Below are 20770 nucleotides of genomic sequence, written 5' to 3'. Positions count from 1 at the left end.
TCTTTGACCACCTGCTGCCTTTGTGTATCCTTTATATAAGTGAGCAAATGCTGTTAAGCGTTTCTATAAGTTCTGGAAGCCAATTTCACCAGTTACTGAATCTGTACTCCTGCCATCTGAAGTTGGTACTGAGGCCTTATCCTGTGGAAGCTAACACTAACTACAACTCCATGTTGATGTGCAAACTGAATGGCATGGCTGGACAACCAGCCAATATCTGTGGAAAAAAAATTGACTGTACAAAAAAAAAAATCCTCACATATTAGAAGGGAAGTCTATACATTAAAGAAATAGTTTCATTTCCTATACAAAGATATTATAAAGGGAAAACTGGTAACCACAGCTACAGAGTAGCGGTTAGAGAAGCTGGCCAAAGATTTGTTCCAGAAAACTGGGCTGAATAAGAGAAATGTGACGCTATTAAAGAGAATAGCTTATTTCCCTTTCTCAGTTATTGAGGTGCTGGGGACTGAGCTAGTTATGTTCATTCCTACCAGACAAGTGTTCCACTAGACTAAGCTGCATCCCAGCCCTGTAAGATGAAATCAAATGGGTAAGAGGGAGCACAGATGTGAGACAACATAAAACATTTTAATGCTTACATAAGAATGTTAATGAACTAATTTTCAAGGCGAATTCTCCCTGAACAAGAATTCCAGTTTTACACATTAGCCAACTGAACTGTTGCTCACTCAGTTTAGCCTCAGGTGGGTGATGGAGGCCCTGAGGAGCGTTGTTATTCTAGAGTTCCTTGTATGATAATTCATAAAGGTTAGTAAAGCAAACAATAAGCTTTCTTATTTAGTCTTATTATTAGTCTTATTTATTAGGGCTTAAAACTAAAATTATTGCCTTGATAATAATAGTATATCCCAGAGACAGTGCAGAGGCTGAAAATTCAAGTTAAACTGAGGAGGAGTTTCCCTACTCTCATCTTCCTTCATGGACAATAAAGTGACATACAGAAAGGTAAGGTGGGCTGGCCAGAACGACGGCCATAGGCAGTGTGCAGGGGTCCTAGACTTCATGCTCTGACCTCCAGCACAGAGCTGTCTCAGTTCGATTAGAAGCCTATAACACTAGCCATTTTCATGTCACTTCAAGTGGAGTAATAATATTCACATTGTAGCATCATTGGTTATAATCTGAATATAATCTCAGTGACTTAACACATATCAATACATGTATAAATATTTTAATATAATTATGTTAAAATGCTCACCAAATAGTTTCATGTTGGGATTTCCTACCCAATACTGACAATGCTCATATTTTAACAACTCAATAGAGAAAAATATTGTTTAAAAAACAATATTGTTGGTTAAAGATTATCAGTTTAGAAGTTATAAATGTTCTTTATTTTTATTTTAAACTTTCTTACTAAAAAACACATTGCAAATAAAAAAAAAAAATCACACAGTGAAATTAACCAGACCACAAAATTGTACAATTCAATTCACTTAACTTCTACACTGTTAGAATAAACATTTTATTTTTTATTTATTTGTTTTTTTTTTTTGTTTTTTTTTTTTTGGTGTTTTGAGACACAGTTTCTCTGAGTAGTCCTGGCTGTCCTGGAACTCACTCTGTAGCCCAGGCTGGCCTAGAACTCAGAGATCTGCCTGCCTCTGCCTCCTGAGTGCTGGGATTAAAGGTGTGTGCCACCCCTCCTGACTAGAGTAACCATTTAAAAAAGCTATATATGCACACACATATATTATATATGTGTTTTTAAGTAAGATTATAAAATAATATTTCTACCAATGGCTTTTTTCAAACCTCCCTAGATTGTGTATCACTTGGTCCCCTTCTCTTTCTGTATCACCCGCCCCACTTCCTCCATTTAGAGCTGTAGACAATCAATGACTGCTGAGAGAGAGAACCAGTTTTCCCCAAGGATGAGTCGCCTGGGTGGTTACCCAAGCCCAAGTGGTCAGTACTAAATGTGCACATATGAGCAACCCCTAATAGACTCTGCGGTTTTATATGTGTATGAATACATGCGTGTATGTGTGTAACAAGAATGGCTATAAGAGAAGGACTCAGAAAGCATAGGACAAGTCGAAGTTGGGGAGAGAGGAAATGATGTAAATATAACACTCATGCATGAATTATTTTCAAAAATAAAACATTTAAGTTAAATTTAAAACAGTGATTGCTGCATTGCTTTGATGGGAATATGCTGTGTTGTGATCAATTTTAGATCATGTTTGTAGTGAGTCAGAACTCAGTGCAATTTTATTGCTTACAGGCCTTCCTTCCCATTGCAGAAATTATTGTGAATATATTTAACATCAAATGAACTTATAAATTCTCAAAGTACTTCACCTGTGATCAATAATTAATATTTCAACTCTATCAAAACCTATAAAATTTAAAGTTTTGCCTGGAATAAACTATGGTTTTAATTTTGGTTTTTTAAATCATGGCACCTTTCTCCAAGAATAGTAAACATAGTAGGAAAGATCCCCACAGTCAGACATCTATAGAAACAGAATCCATTTATGTGCTCAGAGATAATCCTACTACTAGGTACAGGACAGGAGACTAGAGTTCTTTCATAACAACTGGATACATATATAACATATCAGAATGTTCCTACCCTAAAATCCATAATAAAGCCATTGTGGGAAAAGGTTTTCAAATGATTTTTTGGCTGTTTAGAGGATTTGAAAGATTGTCTTGGTGTTAAAGACTATAGGATACAACTGGATAAACAATTTAGAAACAGTTCTGAAAGGAATGCCAGTTTCCTAGTTTCTGTCATGTTTGGTCACCACTTCAACTTGGTTGGAGCACGCATTTGCCTAGTCAATTTTAGTAGACTAACAGCTTTCCTATGGGGAGCCTCAAATTGATATATAATTCCTTTAAATTTTATCAAGGTCATTAAACTGACATGTAGTGCCACATTGATAAGATGAGAAGATATCATTCTAATGTGTAACAATTTACACACAAAACAAAGATTTTATGCATAAAATTGCATTTTATTTTTCAAGAAATTTTATATATTGTTTAAAAGTCAAATTTAGAGGGGGGGGTAGCTCCATGGTTAAGAGTGGAGAACCCCATATTCAGTTCCCAGTATTTGTGACAGCTCACAAATGCCTATCATTCCAGTGCTAGATAACCAACACCCTCTTCCAGCCTCTGCTCTCACATGAACACACACGCGCGTGCGCGCGCGCGCGCACACACACACACACACACACAGAAAGAGACAAACATACACAAAATTAAAAACAAAATAACTCATTTTAAAAGTTAAATTTAAATCTCACATGCAATGGTGCATGTTGATGATATTAGACTAATTTATGGGACAATATGATGGACTTTCCTTTCTTGGTCAGTAAACATTAAACTCAAAAGCTTTACAGGAATAAATAAAGGCAATAATAGTATCAATAACACAATCAATAGTGAAAAAGGGGGATAAATGGAGGAGATGTTCTTTGAACTTGAGACAGTAAATACATTATAAATATATTATGACATAATATATCATAAATATAACAGAAGCTGAACTGTGGTTAAAAGGCCTTAGTTATAGTCCTTGATCTGACCTTCAGTAGATCACTTAGGCTCCAAGGCTTCTAGAAACAAAATTTATCATACTGACTTTGATATTAACACCACATCTCCACCACTCCTGTGAAGGGAGGGTTAGGAGTCGAAACTTTTCTGAGTCTTTTCTTTTCTGAAAGAATGTAGCTCCTGAGACTATTTCATTTCAAGTTCTCATATTGTGGGGAAAACTCAGAACTATGTCTTGGCAAGTCTATCAACTATTAATCCACTGGTTGTTGATGCATTGTGTCTATTTAATCGGCATAGGTATTGGTTGAATAGATATTTCAGTCTTTCAGCCATTTGTGCATCTGCTGAAATAGTCTACTTATTAGATAGTAGATACAAGGACGTAGGTAGCCCATGGCCACAGTTCAGGAGAACGCGTCGTCATTTCCTAGTTGACAATAAAGAGGGAAGACAATTGTCACACTTCCTGGTCACAAATCCATTTTTCCAGCCTCAGATGACTCTGGTGTCTCCCTGTGCTACCTTACCCTAGGTAAATACAAAATCCATATGGAGAACAAAGAACAGCAGTCCCCCCGCCACCTTGTTAATGTAATGAAATAGTCAAGCCATCCACATGCTATGAAACCACACAAGGGCAATTGTTCTGTCTATTCCTGGCTTTATGACAGTGTTACTGGTAAGCTTGATGCCATAGTCTGTAGTTACACAGCTATACTCTTTGGATATGTTCAGAGATGACCTTAAGCCTGTGTGTGTTAACCTGTCTTGGTAATATTGACCATTCATCACTGCAAATCCAATAAGACTTAAGTAACTTTTTAAAAAGCAGATGTATGCATATAGCTACAACCGAAATAGTAATGCCAAAGTAAAGAAAATAATAAAGATGATATCATATTGGACGGCATCCCATGAGAGTCTGAAGTCTTCTTTATAGATCCTTTAAACCTGCAAGGTAGAGAATTTAGCCTGTTTATTCTGACTCAGAAGACCACAGACCAGAGTACACAACAGACACTCTTCAACATTCCCACTAATCCCTTGACTCTTAAACAAGGGCTGTGAATTCAAAAGCCTTTAAGACCCAGACAGGCATTTTAAATGCATGGAAAGGCTGAAGCTATGTGAGGACACAACTTTAGGAAATGGCCAAGAATACAGCAAGCGAGTGTGTATGTGTAATCGGGACCACTTGGCTCATGCCTGGTTGGTGTAATAACAAAATGTAAGTCTGACACTACTAATGTTTTCAAGAATAGATAGAAAGGTATTTTAACACTAAAATGTCTTTCCCATATATCCTAAAAATGTGGCATCAATTTTCAGTGGTAGTCCGAAAAGCAGCTTGGGTTTTCTATTGATCTGTAAGGTGTTCCATATGCCTTTTGGGATGAAGTGTCTTTTCATGACTTTAAGAGTGTTCTGGTGGCTTGGTAATGCCATTGTTGGTTTGTCTTTCATCCACTGATGGTCAGATCCACAGGAGAGAAAAAGCATATTAAAATCTAAGTGCAGGCCTGCTACTGTGAGTATGAATTAGATGACTGGCAGCGAATGAGACAGGGCCACACTAACGAGGCATGACGCGTTTACAATATTCTTTGGGAGTTGTCAGCTGCCTTCTTAAATGCTAGTTCCAGTATCTTTAGCTTACAAAAGCCTACATTCTGATTCCCAGCCTTTGTTGAAATCATATTAGACTACACAGTGGCAGAAGAAAAAAATTTGTCTCTGGAAGTGGTTGTCACATGATATTTATTGTTATTCATAATGAAATGAGAGTACCTCAAAATATGTCATATAAGTACATTTGATGCTTAAGCAAAGATGTATTTGAAAGTATATATACCCAGAAATAAGGTACCTTTCAAACATCTTGAGCCTACTGATATTTAAAAAAAATAATAAAACACACCTTTGAGTTCTCCAAATGTTCAGCTGTTCTAACTCTACCTTGAGATGGACTGTTCTCTTGCCCCTCACCTAACTTCCAAGCTGAATCAGTACAAAGGCAGATGAGACTCATTTGTGCATAAGAATCTTCCTTCCTTCCAACTACTCTGCTTTCCTCCTACCTCCCCTCCTTCTTGGTGCTTCATTCTTTTCTAGATTATAAAATCACTTCTTGTAAATAGACATTTTCAAATTAAGCTTATGCTTTCTATTTTCAGTGATAGGACCTCAAATATCTTAGACCAGTGGGTCTCAACCTGTGGGTTGTGACCCCTTTAGGAGTCAAATGACCCTTTCACAGGGTCGCATATCAGATATCCTACACATCAGATGTTTACATTATGGCTCATAACTGTAGCAAAATTACAGTTATGAAGCAGCAATGAAATAATTTAATGGGGGTCACCACAACATGAGGAACTGTATTAAAGTTCAGAGTATTAGGAAGGTAAGGTTGAGGATCACTGAGCTAGACTGACCTCAAACTCACTATGTTCTGGAGGATGACTTTGAATTTCTGATCCTCCTGCCTCCACCTCCCCAAACTTGCTGCATTTGTTTTAACTGGCATCTCTTTCCCTGCTTTCAGGACATTGAGCTTCACCACCACTATCTCACTATCCTGACCACAGCAGGAAGAAGATCTGGATAGGTTCAGGTCAGTCCACTGAACAGATAGATGATGCTCTACTGACAGAATCCACTGCGGCCAGAGAGAACCCTGGGCACCATGAGCAAAACCAGAGAACAGGACACTCCCAAACTGCTGTTTAGACTGTGGACGTCAGTCAGATCTCTCTCTTTCTCTCTCTCTCTCTCTCTCTCTCTCTCTCTCTCTCTCTCTTTCTTCTTCTTCTTCTTCTTCTTCTTCTTCTTCTTCTTCTTCTTCTTCTTCTTCTTCTCTCTCCCTCTCTAACAAAATCATAACTCAGTTATCCCTACTCATTTTCAATTTTTGTTTATTTTTTCAGTTTGTATTTAGTCTTTTCAAGTAGCTTTATTTGGAGTTTCAAGCAGCTTTGTTTGTTCTATTTATCATAGAACATGTCAGTTGTACAATTGACAGGCATATATTTAAAGAATAAAATATGAAACTTTGAAATATGTATATACTTTGAAAGCATCATCTCAATCATGATAACAAACATTTCTATGTCTCTAGCCTCCTCCCCAGAAATCACTCCTAAAGCTTTCCGATGCATCTTTGAAAACTTTTTATTATATTTTGTCTGTGCTCCATGTGTATATAGTGCCCACAGAGGCTGGAAAAGAGCATCAAATCTCCTGGAACTGAAGTTATAGACAATTGTGAACTGCCACGTGGGTGCTGGGAATTGAATACAGGTCTTCTGGGGAAGCAGCCATCTCTCTAGCCCCTGTGAGTCTTTAAAAATCCTACTTTCTGGCTTCCCCACTTTCTTATCTCTAGTCAGTCAGTGACCTGCATTCTAGAATTCTAGATTATTGAGAATTTATTCAAATTGCATGTGAATGAAGCCAAGTGATATGGACATTTATTTTCATCTTCTGTTAGCAAAATTCCTTTGAGATTCTATTCCTGCTGTTGCGTTATCAAGAACTGATTCCCTTTTACTGAGTGGCATCATTCTTTGGAAAAGATAATTTGCTTATTTTTCCTACGTAGATGGACATTTGGGTTATTTCTAGCTTTGCCATCTTTTGGAGTAATGCTGTTGTGAACATCCATGTACAAGTCTTTGTAGGAACACATACTTTCATTTTCTTTTGATAAATTCCTCAGAGTATGATAGCCAGGCCATGGAGTAGAAAAGTGTTTATATTCTATAGACGTTTAAACTAGCTCTCAAATTGTTTTCCATTTCCATCAGCTAAGAGTGATGGAAGCTCTACTTGTTAATACTCTAACTTAGTCTTCTAAATATTAGACATGCTACTAGATTCACAATAGCACTTCATTGTAGGCCTACCTTTGAATTTACTTTCATTAAGTTCAAAATACTTGCTAATTTATATTTTAATGTCTCCTTTGATGCATGGGGTATTTAGAAATATATTACTTCATGTCTAAATATTTGATGTATCACAGAAAGCTTTATCCTTTTGAGTTCATTTCTCTTTTCTTCTTTCAATATATGCTGGGGATAAAATCTATACACTCTACCACTGAATAAGCATGCTGTCCCCTTCTGCTATTGATAATATTTAACTCTATATAGTCAAAGAATATATTTTATCTTATTTGAAATCTGTTAGAGTTGTTGAGATTTGTTTTATTGGTGGAATATAGACTATTCTGATCACTATGCAGTTCCCTTAAAAAGGAATGTCTTCAGGGAACACCACTCACTTTGGATGCAGACATAGAGAAATAAATATCCTCTAACCAGGAAACTCTCTCCCTCCTGGGTAATATTCATACTGCTGAAAGGTGCTATGCAGCCTTCTGGGGGAGAAAAGACATCAATGGTCTTACCCGATACTGGATCTTAAGTGCTACAGATATGACCTACCAGGAAAGATGTACCCACTGATGCAATAGTGGCAAGACTGGATGGGTACCAACCACTCTTGATTGAATGTGAGATCTGCTCCATTAGAGGGAATTGATGCCTTGTGCTATAAACATGGTCAAAACCTCTGGCTAGTAAAGTCATTAGGCTCAGGGAGAAACCCTTTAATGCTGCTTTGCTAAGTGATCATGTTGTCAAACTGCTTTCTAAATATTTTTGTTTTTATCCATATACTTGTTCAGTTCTCAACCTTGGGGAGAGATGCCTCTTCTTGTAATGGGTAGTGGTTAATTCAGAGATTCATGACTGTTCAAAGTGTTGAGAATAAGCAACTGTACATGTTCAGCCACAGATGGGGGACATGTATATAAACATCTCTCCTCTAATGCTCAAGGAATATGGTAGAACAGGGGACAGAAAGAACTTAAAAGACAGAGGATAGGGAAGAGCACTATGAAAGGATGTCCTCTGGCTATAACACAGCTGTTACATACATGAACGCACAGCATCTGTGGTTACCTGCATAAGACCTGCACAAGAATAAGCCAGTTACAAATTCCAGCATGGAGACCCCACCCCTACTTGAACAGATATTGACAGTTGATGATGACTACATGAGAATCACTTTTCTTTGAGGGGGGTGGCCACTGGCAGGTTGCCCATGACTAGTTAACCCACAGTCACTACATATAGATAGCAGCGACCTGGGCTCAGTGGCTTATTAAAATATTAGGACTATTGAGAGGGGAAATATATTGGCAAAGGGGGCCAAGTGGAATTAGGGTGGAAGGAGTGGGGGAAAGATATGACTAAAATGCATTAATACATCTATGAATTTTCAAAAAATAAAAAATATCTTTAAGGAGGTATGGAGACTGCTCAGGCAATAAAGTGATTCCAGTGCAACCATGAGGACCAAGTTTGAAGACTAGCACCACATAAAAAGTCAGGCACCATGATGTGCACTTGGACTCTTAGCACTGGGATGCACAGATAGCAGTTAAATCAATCAATTCTAGTTATAGTGATAGGTATAACTGCAAAAGCTAAAGGAGAAAAGTGATCTGCCTTATAAGACACAATTACAGAAATTCCGTGATAAAAATGTATGATTTTTAAAAACATTCATATCTCTTTTTCCTGTGTGCCTTTCCCCTACCCCAACCCCAACTTCTAAGGTGTTCTGTTACAATACCAGACACTTGCTGTCAATTATTTGATTTGACTTTGTCCTATTAAACAATGCGGTGTCATGACTAAGAGTCCACTTTTGGGTTAGAGACTGACTGCTTGAGTTTGTTTTCCTGTGCAGCCATCTAAAAGGCATGACCTTGAACAAGAGCTTTGTCTCTGAACTTAGGTGCAGATAATCATGATAATTACCTCACCAGACTGACATGTGATTTAAATGTAGCAACGCAACACTGAGAAATTAGAATGGTATCTGGGGCAGAAGTGCATGGTTGTTGTGAGAGTAAGTTGTGCAGCCAGGGTTTACACCTAGAAATTTGATTCTGTAGATGGTGTATTTAATCACTGTGCAGTATGTTATACCTGCTGGACAGACAGCTTTTCATGTTACATTTTCCCTTTTGCATCCACAGCTGGGTCCACCTCCCTGATGCCTAAGTATCATGATTCTGGCTTCATCTCTATGTATATCCTTATCCAGCCAAACTATCTAAATCATGACTCTCTAAGTACTAAAATACAACAATGCTTGTTCTTGTCAATATTAAGTTAAATCAAAGGTAATGCATGCTACAAAAATAGAGCATATCTTTAATCCCAGCACCCAGGAGGCAGAGGCAGAAAGAGCTCTGTGAGTTTGAGGCCAGTCCAATCTATATAGTGAGTTCCAAGACAACCAGAACTAGAGGATAGAGAGATCTTGTCTTAAAAGAAAGAGAGAGAGAGAGAGAGGAAGGAAGGAAGGAAGGAAGGAAGGAAGGAAAGAAAGAAGGATGGATCTTGGAAACAATACCTTCTAGGAGGTTGGATGTAAATCAACTTTCTGCCTCAGTGGGATTCCAACCATATCTTCTCTAAGAAAAAAATATGATAGACAGAGGCTACTTCTAGCCCATTCCAAGTCAGCCATTGTTTCATCTCCATAATTTTACTTTTACAGTATTCCATGTTCAACAAAATGGAGAAAAGGTGAAAAGCACACATGCTAATTTAAGTTTTCTAATTTACCATAAAGGTGGACACAATACAAGGAGCCCTGGAGCTCACAGAGTAAAGCTCACATGGCTTGTTACCTGCACAGAAACATTTGAAGCCAATGTTTCTCTTTTCAGCATACTACCAAACTAAGTGACCTAAATTTTCAAGATTCTTCTTGATTAAAATAGAAATGTTAATGTAAGGTTTAAATGTCTCATGATTGTTCTATCCAAGCCAGAAAACATCTCAATACACCTGCTCAGAATCTGCAAAATGAAAATGTGTTCTTTGAGCCAGATCACTCAGAAGCATTACCTTCTCTGTAGCAGTAATTTATAGCCTTCCAGTGATGTCCCCTGGGTGCTCTCGACTCTGACTGGATGACCAGCAGCCAGGCAGCCTTGAGTTATCGCTCTGCTCAGGATCATCCCAGTCTTCCAATGAAAGGGAAGGGAGAAAAAGGTCTAAATAAGTTAAAAGAACCAGAAAATTCAACAATGTGTCACAAATAGTGAGGTCATTATGCCTGGATAAGCCTGGATATTAACAGTGGCTCAAAGTGAAATACTACCCACAACTTAGCCATCAGTGAGCCCTACTCAGAAGCAGCGATCCTCTGGCCTACAAGGGTGGCATTTTACAGTTGAACGCGAAATAAAACAGACCTTGATACCTTCATTTGTCCTTCTTTTCTGTGCATATTCCACAGTGCAGTGACTTGGGGTCCATCACGTGTCACTTGCTAGAGTTATAACTACAGAGCTTCCTTGAAATCAGCATGCACAGACAAACACGTGCAGTGAACTGAGAGGACTGGAACAAATCCTCAACCTTCATATCAATTTAAAGTTTTACTCTGGGTCTTAATACCATGGGTTAAAACTGTACAGAGGTGGTAGTCCATGACCTCTCAGTCTTAAATGTAAGCATTCTCTGTCAAGAAAATTAATTTAGAATATTGTATAAATGGTTATTAAATAATAATTTTCCTATTTAGTGAATTAGCTCATTTTTAATGAATTACAATGACAGAGAGATTTATACATACTCACTGGGGATTATGGCATGCAAAATTCTGTATTATATCAAAGAAAGGGACTTATTGTTAAAAGCAGAAAGGGGAAGTTTCTATGTACATTGATTTTTTTTTCTTGTTTCCTTTATAGCATGTAACTTTTGCTTTTCAGGTTTTTGTTGTGTAAAAGAGAAATACATGGTGACCTAGAAAACGTATCTGTAAACAATTTGGGTGGTAATAAGTACTTGCAATCCTTGCTTGTGTAAATGTGTTTGTCTGTACAGAAAAGAGAAAAGCTTGAAGAGAGGAAAAAAGACACTATTAAGCATTCTTTATATCAGATGTCATGACACAACAGCAGACCTATTTTCTGATTTCTTCTTCAGTGTAACTTTGCAAGGAAGGCAGGATTAACTCCATTTTATAGTTAAAGAAACTGTGTCTCAGTGTACTCAAATCGCTTTCTCTAGGCCACACAAAGAGCCCAGGAAAACCACACTTTTGGGGCAAGAATTTCAATCACTTTAAGGAAATGTTACAAATACAAGTTGTATAGAATAGTGACAGTCTAGAAATAAATACCATGAAATGACAGAAGATGAGACTTAGAAGAGGGCCTTCTATGGTGATGTATTATGTACCCTAATAAACTTGCCTGAGGACCAGAGGACAGAGTCAGCCACTAGATAAGACATGGAGGCCAGGCAGTGGTGGCACACACCTTTAATCCCAGCACTTGAGATCTCATGTCTTTTCTTGGGAAGTACTCATGACTTTGATCCAGGAAGTAATATGGCAGGACAGAGAAAGGTATATAAGGCGTGAGGAAACAGGAACTCACTCTCTTTAGGCTGAGGATTTCATAAAGGTGAGAACTACTGGCTACTTCTCTGATCTTTCAGCTTTCATCCTGATATCTGGCTCAGAGTTTTTTATTAAAAGACCGTCTAAGATTTGAACGATGGCCTTCCATAGTACCTAGTCCATTTCATTTAGGATGAGAAGTCCTAACTCTACATGCCACGTGTGATTAGAGGGCAGCCATCCAGCTATTCCATGGCAGGGCTAAGAGGAAGACCCTCCTAGCATGCTCACAGATTGATTGGAATCAAAGCCGGTTTTGTAATATAGAAGAAAAGCTTAATTTAGAAGGTCAGACCAACCATCCTTCCCTTATTGTTACTAGCCTCGGTTTCTTAAGCTGTGTAAATGCTATGGTTATGATGTAAAATGTCCTCAATGGGCTCATGTATGAGGTCTGGTCCCCACTTGTGGATCTAATCACTGAAGAGTGACTGGGTCAAAAGGTTCTGATCTAATCATGAATAAATTGTTGGTGGATTCATAGTTTAACGGACATGACATTGGGAAACACAATCCAGATGAAGAAGCAGTTCCCTGAGAATTTGGAGGGTGGATGCTGTCCCTGTTCCCTTCTTGTCTCTACTTCCTGACTGCAATGAGGCCAGCAGTTGTCCATCTGCTGTGTCCTTCAACCATGATGCTCTGCCTTGTCTTGGACTATGGGACCAGCTGACCATGGACTGGGATCTGTAAAACCATGAACTAATGCAAATCTTTCCTCCTCTTGTTGCTTTCTCAGATATAGTCTAACACTAGCAGAAATAAAAAGCTAACATAATACTGAAAACAAGGTAAAAAGAACCAATGGTTAATAGGGTCTTAAGGCTGAGCACAGACATCAGGTACATCTCACACAACATGGTCCTACATTATTATCTGAAATGAACATTGTCTCTTAGTACCTTCATATCTTAATTTCTGTAAGTTTGTTCTTGTCTATCACAGAATCATAGAATAACCAGGGTAATCTGGGATTTTATGTGAGAAATGGTTTCAATGTCTTTCTCCACCACCACAGATTAAGGGTCACCAAATTTAATTGGATGGTTTCATATGACTCAAAATGTTTAGACAGCAGTAGAGCATCCTGATGTGAATGGTGGCAAAGGAAAATAAAGAACAAACATAAGGTGTGCCATATCTTTCTAGATAAAGTATGTATTTGCAAGCAGTATTTTAATAGTAAAGGGGTAGGAGGCAATTATATTTCCTCACATATGTCAGATCTAATTATAAATTAATAAAGAAAAATGAAGATTTCCTACATATATTATAAACCGTTCACATTTTATACTGAGAATCTTCTTTTAAAACTATCCTTCATAACATGTATGAAAAATCATAAGATGGTGTTAATCTATTAGACCAAGTGATGCTGAGCTGGTAAAGGTCAACAAGATCAGACACTTGTCATGAAAAACTATCAATCTCTGGGGTTCATATGAGCTCTGTGTTTGGTTTAAGCATACTCTGAACTAATCAGGATGTCTAAAAGGATATTGAGTGCCTGTTGGTGATCTACATAAATCTTCTGCATTAGAGAACACTAAGAGCAGAAAAGATGTTCTTAATAATCCACAATTTAACATGCTTTCATTTGCATGCTTAGATGCAAGAGGGCCCTCATTTCTGGAACAGCACAACATGGCAGCAAACAAGGAGAAGTCATTTGGTAAGAGCAGATGCGCCTAGGTACCTTGGTGATCAGCCACACACTGGCTGCAGGCCAGGACACTTTCTGGTTCCTGCTGTTCACTTCCCTCCTTGAGGAATTGTGCTTTCTGATGGATACAGAGGCATAAAGAACAATATTGGGATCCACCTGCATCACAGGGAGAAGGATGCCATTTTAATTCATGGTCTGAGAAATGAATATTCTTCAACACACTTACTCAAAATGAATGAACCATGCCAGAACATTGGGTTTTAAGATGGAAGGGGTGTCTTCAAAATCAGTATGCAGCCTCATTTAATTCAGTTCATATTTGTTGATTGTCAGCACTGATGTGCAATGATCCTGTCTGTGTGGCGTGGGATATTATAAAATATTTCTCATGCTTTAAAAAGGTTCTCCCCTCTCTCACACACACAGAAAGAAAAAAAATTCATGTTAAAAACTGCAAATAATTACATTGCTTTAGAGGCATCTAAAATGATAGGTTCATTTTTGTTATAAAAATAAAATGAAGTATCTTGAAGGAGTCATGTGCTATAGCTCTTAAAGAATGAATCTGATATAGATGATAAAGAGCAAGATGCTATCAAAAGTAAAGTAATTTTAGTCGATGTATCTTAGAATGTCTCAGTAGTGTTAAAAGGTAAATGCTGCCCAACTGCAGAAAGCATCAGGTGGAGGCAGAGAGATGGCTCAGGCTGTCACCAGGATCTTGATCCCAGCAAGGTTTAGTAAAGGTTGATATACCATGGGGGGACATCATGGGCTGTAGAATGGAGTCATTAAAGGCAGGGGAATAATCGAGAGTCTACATACTCTCCTGAGAATAAAAACGTATCAACTAAGACTTCTGAACTTGAAGAGTCACTGAAGAAGGAGGGGGCACTGATGGGGGAACATGCCACGCATATCTCCAAGGGTCATTATCAGATCACACAGCCTGTGTTGTTGATCACATTATATATGTAAATTTTAAATGCAAATTATAAATGCACTTTCAAGTATGACTTGATTGTTAAATTCCCATCCACTTATATCACCTATAGAAACTCTGTTACTTCACACTTAATGAAATTTACTTCCTAAGTTATAGGAACATTTCCCTCAAGTAATCACAGCTTTTAAATAGCAACATGTATAAGATCATAGAGCTATGCTAACATATACCTTTAATACGATAAGTGACACTGCCTTAATAACCATTTAAATTACTTTCTGATGCTAAAACGTCTACTTTACAAGTTCAACAATACTATATATTTACTGAGTAAGATGATTTTTTAATATTCAAATTAACAATAATTCATAAGATAATACTTTGAAATATGTTTAAGCAACTGAGAAGGGTATATCATGATAATTATTCTGTAAGAAAAGAAAGATCTCTCTTAAGGGGAGAAATGTCATCCGACTCCTTTGTGTGGAAATGAAAGTTGTAAACTGCCTTTTGTAGCTGCTTCTCAGCACAGAAGCAGAACTGACTTACAGTGCGTTGACTGTGTATTCTTGAGACAGCCAGGAGTGGCCAGATTCTAGAAGGGAATCCCCCACAGGTTTTGAACAATGATAAACTCTATTCTACTAAGCCGTCGCTGCAGGATTCGGTATTTAAAGTAGCACTCCTTCTCAACCTCTGTACTCCATTGCCTCTGTCCTCTAAAGTCCCCTCTGTATCTGGGCTGGAGATTGTTTTGACTGGAATTAGACAGAGGACCCATGCTGCCAACTGCTTCTTTGTACAGCACCTGCTGCCAGCGCCTAAATTCTTGTTATCTCCACAACATGGTTTAATCTTTTAACAGTTGGCTTATTGGTGAAGAGCAAGGGGGTCCTTTGTTTCTGCCTTGGGCTGGCACCCAGTATTAACACCATGCTGTTCTTCAAGAGATATTTTGCTGGACAGTTCCCAAGTGATTCTGCACAGGGCAGACATACCCAGACCCACACCAGTGAAGTTTCATTTGCGTTATTAAAAAAAAAAGTAGAAGGAAGGAATCCTGCCAACTCTTAACTGACAAGCACCACTAAGAGCCTTCTCCTGTGACTATGTCTTCTTGCTCCGTTGTTCTCTTCTTCCTCCTCTTTTTCTTTTTTCATTTTTGCGTTTGAAATTATTTCGGAAAATTCATTTTCAGTGTTTTCACTCATGCCCAAAGAAACAAGCTCATCAGGAAACACAGGAAAAAGCAAACAAACAAGAAGCATTGTAGAACAGGGCCCCATGAAAATGATTCATCAGAATCTGGTTATGAAGACAATGAAGCCATTTACATGTATAAGGTGATAAATAATAACACAAGTTGTGTGAGCTAATAATGAACCCAGGGGATGTGGATGGCATGTTTCCCCCATCAATGCCCTCCTGTGAATCTTCATAATGAGTTCAAAATGTATGCAAAAACTTGATCTCTTTGTAAAATCCATTTTTATCTCATTAGTGCTGGTATATGTCTGTGTGTTCACATGCACGCATGTGTGCATGATGTGTAAGCATGAGTGAGCACACATGCTGTGGCACGGATGTGGAGGACAGAGGACAACTTTGTGGAGTTGTCCTTTATGAGTGTTCTGGGGATCCTGCTCCATCATCAGGATCACATGAAAAATGCTTTTAACCACTGAGCTATCTCAATGGCCCAACTTGACTTTTTTTAGCCTAGAGCACATAGTTTATAAGGGGCAAGAGAGAGATAAGATCTGTGAAAATTAGAATTAAGGGGAGAAATAGTCCAACAATTTACTATGTAATATGCCATATATGGGTATGTGTGTACCTGTGCACATGTGGAGAGAAGTATTTGTGCTCAGTCTGATATATAAATACAGACATATCCAATCTGGTATTGAAAAGTCTTCTAAAGTGCTGCCATAAATTGAAAAGGGAATTCTAGTTTATTTAATTGGATGCCTATATTCATGGTCTACTTTAAAGGGTCATTATAATCTCCCTTGTCTGAATATATTGTGCTTATGTAGACATACTGAGCCAATTCAAACTCCTTGTTTTTCCCCCAGTTGATTAATAATGATGGTGTGCTTTCAATACCCATTCACCTTCTCTTGCAGGTTCACCAAGAAATAGACTACAAGGATGGAAAGGAGAAACTCACAGTTCACAACCTTCAATTTGAACTAAGTATTTACTGCCTAGAAACTTTATCTAAAATTACACTTTTGATTATTACCTTTGTGCTAAGTTAAATAATTTTATATGAAAATTACTGTAAGAAATGTTATGAAATACCTTTCCTTCCATCAGCTATTCCCCCCACTCAGTCATTCCCACCTAGAAATGAAAAGGTCCAAGGGCACAAAATATCAGCAAAGATATAACTACACAATCAAGCAGGGAAGGAAACCTAAGATCTAGTATACAATCCTTAAGTGGCTTCCAATTATTGGTCTGTCTTAGTCAGGATTTACTATTGCTGTGAAGAGACACCATGACCATGCCAATTCTTATAAAGAAAACATTTAATTGAGGGTGGCTCACTTACAGTTTTAGAGGTTCAGTCCATCATGGCAGGAAGCATGGTGGCATGCAGGCGGACACATTGCAAGTAAAATAGCCAATTGTCCTACATCTTGCAGGCAACAGGAAGTCGACTGACTGACTAGATTGTATCCTGAGTATATGAAACCTCACAGCCTCATCCCCACAGTGATACACTTCCTCCAACAAGGTCATACCTACTCCACCAAAGCCATACCTCTTAATAGTGCCAATCCCCATGAGATTATAGGATTATAGGATTATGGGTGCCAATGACATTCAAACTACCACATGGTCTCAAGACAAGAAAGGAACTGGGGAATTGATTTAAAGTCCCATGTTGCAAGGAACTATTTATCTTTGTCCAGCCTCCTTGTGACCAATGATTAGTTGTAGAATAATTATATGTTTAACAGTTATGGATGTAATCTGAAGGTATCAATAAGATATCTGAATTTACAAATTAACTTGTAAGAAATATGCCATGACTCTAAAATTAAAAATTGGTCATTTTCTTGATATTTTTGTTAAGAACATTGTAATGAAGGCCCTCTGACACCTGTAAAGTCAACTCCTGAAAGAGTAGGGACAAAATAAGTTTCTTTTCCATTTTGTCAAATTTAAGATGTGCCAGACACTGGAGGCCATGCTTTTCTTCTCTGCTATTCCATAACCAGCCATCCCTCCAACTATTCTTTTCACATTTGTTATATTGAAGTTTAAATCTCATCCATTTTATAGAAACATATAATTCGATTGCTCTAAAACTGAATCAATCTACAAATGTTGCCAACATGAGCAACAATAGGGGAGTCTTTGAAATATGTATGTGCCAAATTGCCAACTCTTAGTGGCTTCCAATTCTGGTTTTGAAATGGATAAAAGAGCAACAGGCTGTAATTGTCCAGGTTACAGTGGTCGCCCACATTGCAAATGGGGATTGTATGTTCCAGATACTTCTCTGTAGGAAAGGTTTTACTTGTCAATAAGAGATTTAAAAGAACAGTCAGGGGTTGGGCAATGACATCTCTATCTGCAGCCAATTTTAAAACCTATGCATCGGGAACATTGGCTTTTCATTCCCTTCTCTCAACCCCTGTTGTAATCCTCTTAGTGTCTTCTTTACCTCAGTGAGCACCAAGATTCCACAATAAAATGTCCCGTAGATGCCTGTCACCTCTGCCTGTACTCACTTTTAAAGTATTACTTTTCAAGTTATTAAATTACTATTCCCAATGCACTAGTCACCTCTCTGTAAGTAATTGGGGACACTTTACTGAAAGGATTTAAAGGTTTCACAGCAAAGATGGAGCCCCCCTCCCTGCTGCCACCCCAAAAGCTTCTCCTTGCTGAGAGATTAATCAAGGCCTTGCTTTTTCACTCTACTGTTCTGGTTGAGTTTTGCTCAAAATCAATGTATTCTTTCAAAACTAGTGTGAGAACATTTATTTAAGATTAATATTTTTTTTTTATTTCACTGGATCACGAGATCCAGTTAATAAATAATAAATACCCACAGACTATTTTCTGTCCCTTCTTAGTATTAGAGTGTATGTCATCTTATAAGGTAGCACCTGGACAGAGCAGGTGAGAGAAAAGCCCCCTTCTGCCTCTTTTTCCTACTATCTTTTTGATATCTTTTTCCCCCATTTAAGTTTGAGGTGGTCTCTGAGTTAATTAACTCATCAACTTGCTTGAGTTTACCTAACTCTGTACATGCAGATATTGAAGCAGATACAAGCAAGATCAGGACCTGACCTTGAGGGATCCGTGGTCTAGCAGAGAGGGTAAGCCTCCTGAGCCGTCATTCTGACATTGCAGCAGATCTCACCTGATCAAACACTCTCAATGCCTTCTGGGAAAGAATGCCCAACCAACTCCTCACTGTTGAACTAAAACTTGACTGATCCCAACATTTTCAATAGAACCTATCATTGTTCTCTTCCTGCTCCCAGGAACTGGGGTTGAGGAGAAAAGAGGCATAGATTCCAGTTGCTTGCTGACCACCCAGCCTAGGCAAAAATATCACACTCTGGGTCAAGGGATAGATCTTTTCCTTTAAAATGGGGTGAAGAGCAATAGAGGGAGACAGTCAAGGTTGACCTTTGGTCTCCACACATGCATAGTAAGCACAACTATATACACACATGCCTACAACACATTCTAGTAATAATAAAATGGTAGCTAATTCAACACTATACTGTTAGAAATTTTCTGGGGTTATCAATACCAGAAATATCATGTATAGTTTAAGGAAGGGGTGAGGTAAAGATAGACTTCCTGAAGCTGTCACAAGCCACATGGGGCCAGGATGATGGGCAAGATGTCAAGAGCATCATTGAATGCCAACTACATGCCAGACTCCATGCTAGGACATGGCACAAGGGGGATGACTAGACAGTGGTGACAAAAAAGAAAAAAAGAAAGAAAAAGAGGTTGAGTTCCAGGGAGAGGGATCTACATGGGTGCAGCAGGATATGGAGTGTTCTCACAAAGCAAGACGTGAACAATGTAATTCTACTAATACATAGAGGATATAGACAGCTGGGGCTATATGAAACCCCACTTCAAAAGTCTAACACACGTGCGTGCGCACGCACACACACATACACACACACACACACACACACACACACACACACACAGTGTGTCTGTATGTTTGTGTGTATATATGTCACTCTGGATTCTGTATTGGCATTTACACATATTATCTATATCCCAAGAGTTCTCAATCCAGAAAACCAGAAGCCAAGCAAGGCAAATACTTACATCAAATCACAAACTCTAGGAAGTGTTTTCAAAAGAAAGAAAGAAAAGAGTAGTTCAGAGAACACAAAACAAAGTTTCTCTTTGAAGGATCTGTTATGGCTATGTGGAAAGATATAAATAAAGTAGAGTACAACTTTTTGAGCCATGGGATAAATGTGAGAGATACGTGGCTCATGCAAGGCACAATGCAAGCTGCTGTGCAAGCAGATCAGTAGCTTGCTATGGTGCACAGCTCACTAATACCAGATGTTGGTGCAGAGAGGAGGAACAAGATGATGAAAGATGTTAACTGAGAGTAACAGTGGTGAGAACTTTGTTAGGTAACAGTCAGACATGTGGCAGGATTTTAAACAGGAAAACAAAACCAAGAAAACCCTAATGAAGAGCACTAACAGGAAGAGACTGAGGGGTCCCAGTCTCTGCAGATGTCTGACAAGGGAGCAAACCCGGTGCAGATCTACTTTATCAACCTGGACCAGACTTCGGGGAATCTAAGAACAGGTGGTCTATTCCCAGTATATTTAAGCCCAGTACAATTTGAAAAAAAAGTTTCCTAGTGTAATACAATTCCCAATGCACCAAGAAGCATAATTACATTGAAACTCAACTCGGTACATGTCATTTCTTCCAAGAAGATGGGTTCTAGAGATAGGCTACCTGTACTAGCTTAAGAGTCTAAAGAAGGGTCTGGTCTGGTCTTGGTCATACAGATAGAGTACAGGTCATTTGGGCTATTAGCCACCTCTGGTCCTCATTGTGGGAACTTGGCGGGGGAGGTCTCTGGTTATCAG

At 38.4% G+C, this 20770-nt stretch overlaps 1 protein-coding gene across 1 annotated transcript in view; it reads right to left on the bottom strand.

Annotated features, from left to right (window-relative positions):
* Dcdc1 (doublecortin domain containing 1) overlaps nt 1–20770 on the bottom strand; it is a 402846-nt gene that overhangs the window by 173005 nt on the left and 209071 nt on the right. Inside the window, exons 14-15 of the mRNA XM_036186665.1 lie at nt 13739–13864; nt 10476–10594 (exon numbers count right to left, since the gene is read on the bottom strand). Coding sequence (XP_036042558.1) covers nt 10476–10594; nt 13739–13864 — 245 coding nt within the window. The remainder of the gene's footprint in view (nt 1–10475; nt 10595–13738; nt 13865–20770) is intronic.

The sequence above is a fragment of the Onychomys torridus genome, chromosome 4 (genome assembly GCF_903995425.1).
Source record: "Onychomys torridus chromosome 4, mOncTor1.1, whole genome shotgun sequence".
In the NCBI taxonomy this organism is placed as follows: Eukaryota; Metazoa; Chordata; class Mammalia; order Rodentia; family Cricetidae; genus Onychomys; species Onychomys torridus.
Note: the sequence above shows the minus strand (reverse complement) of the source record. Positions and strands in the feature narration are given on the sequence as shown.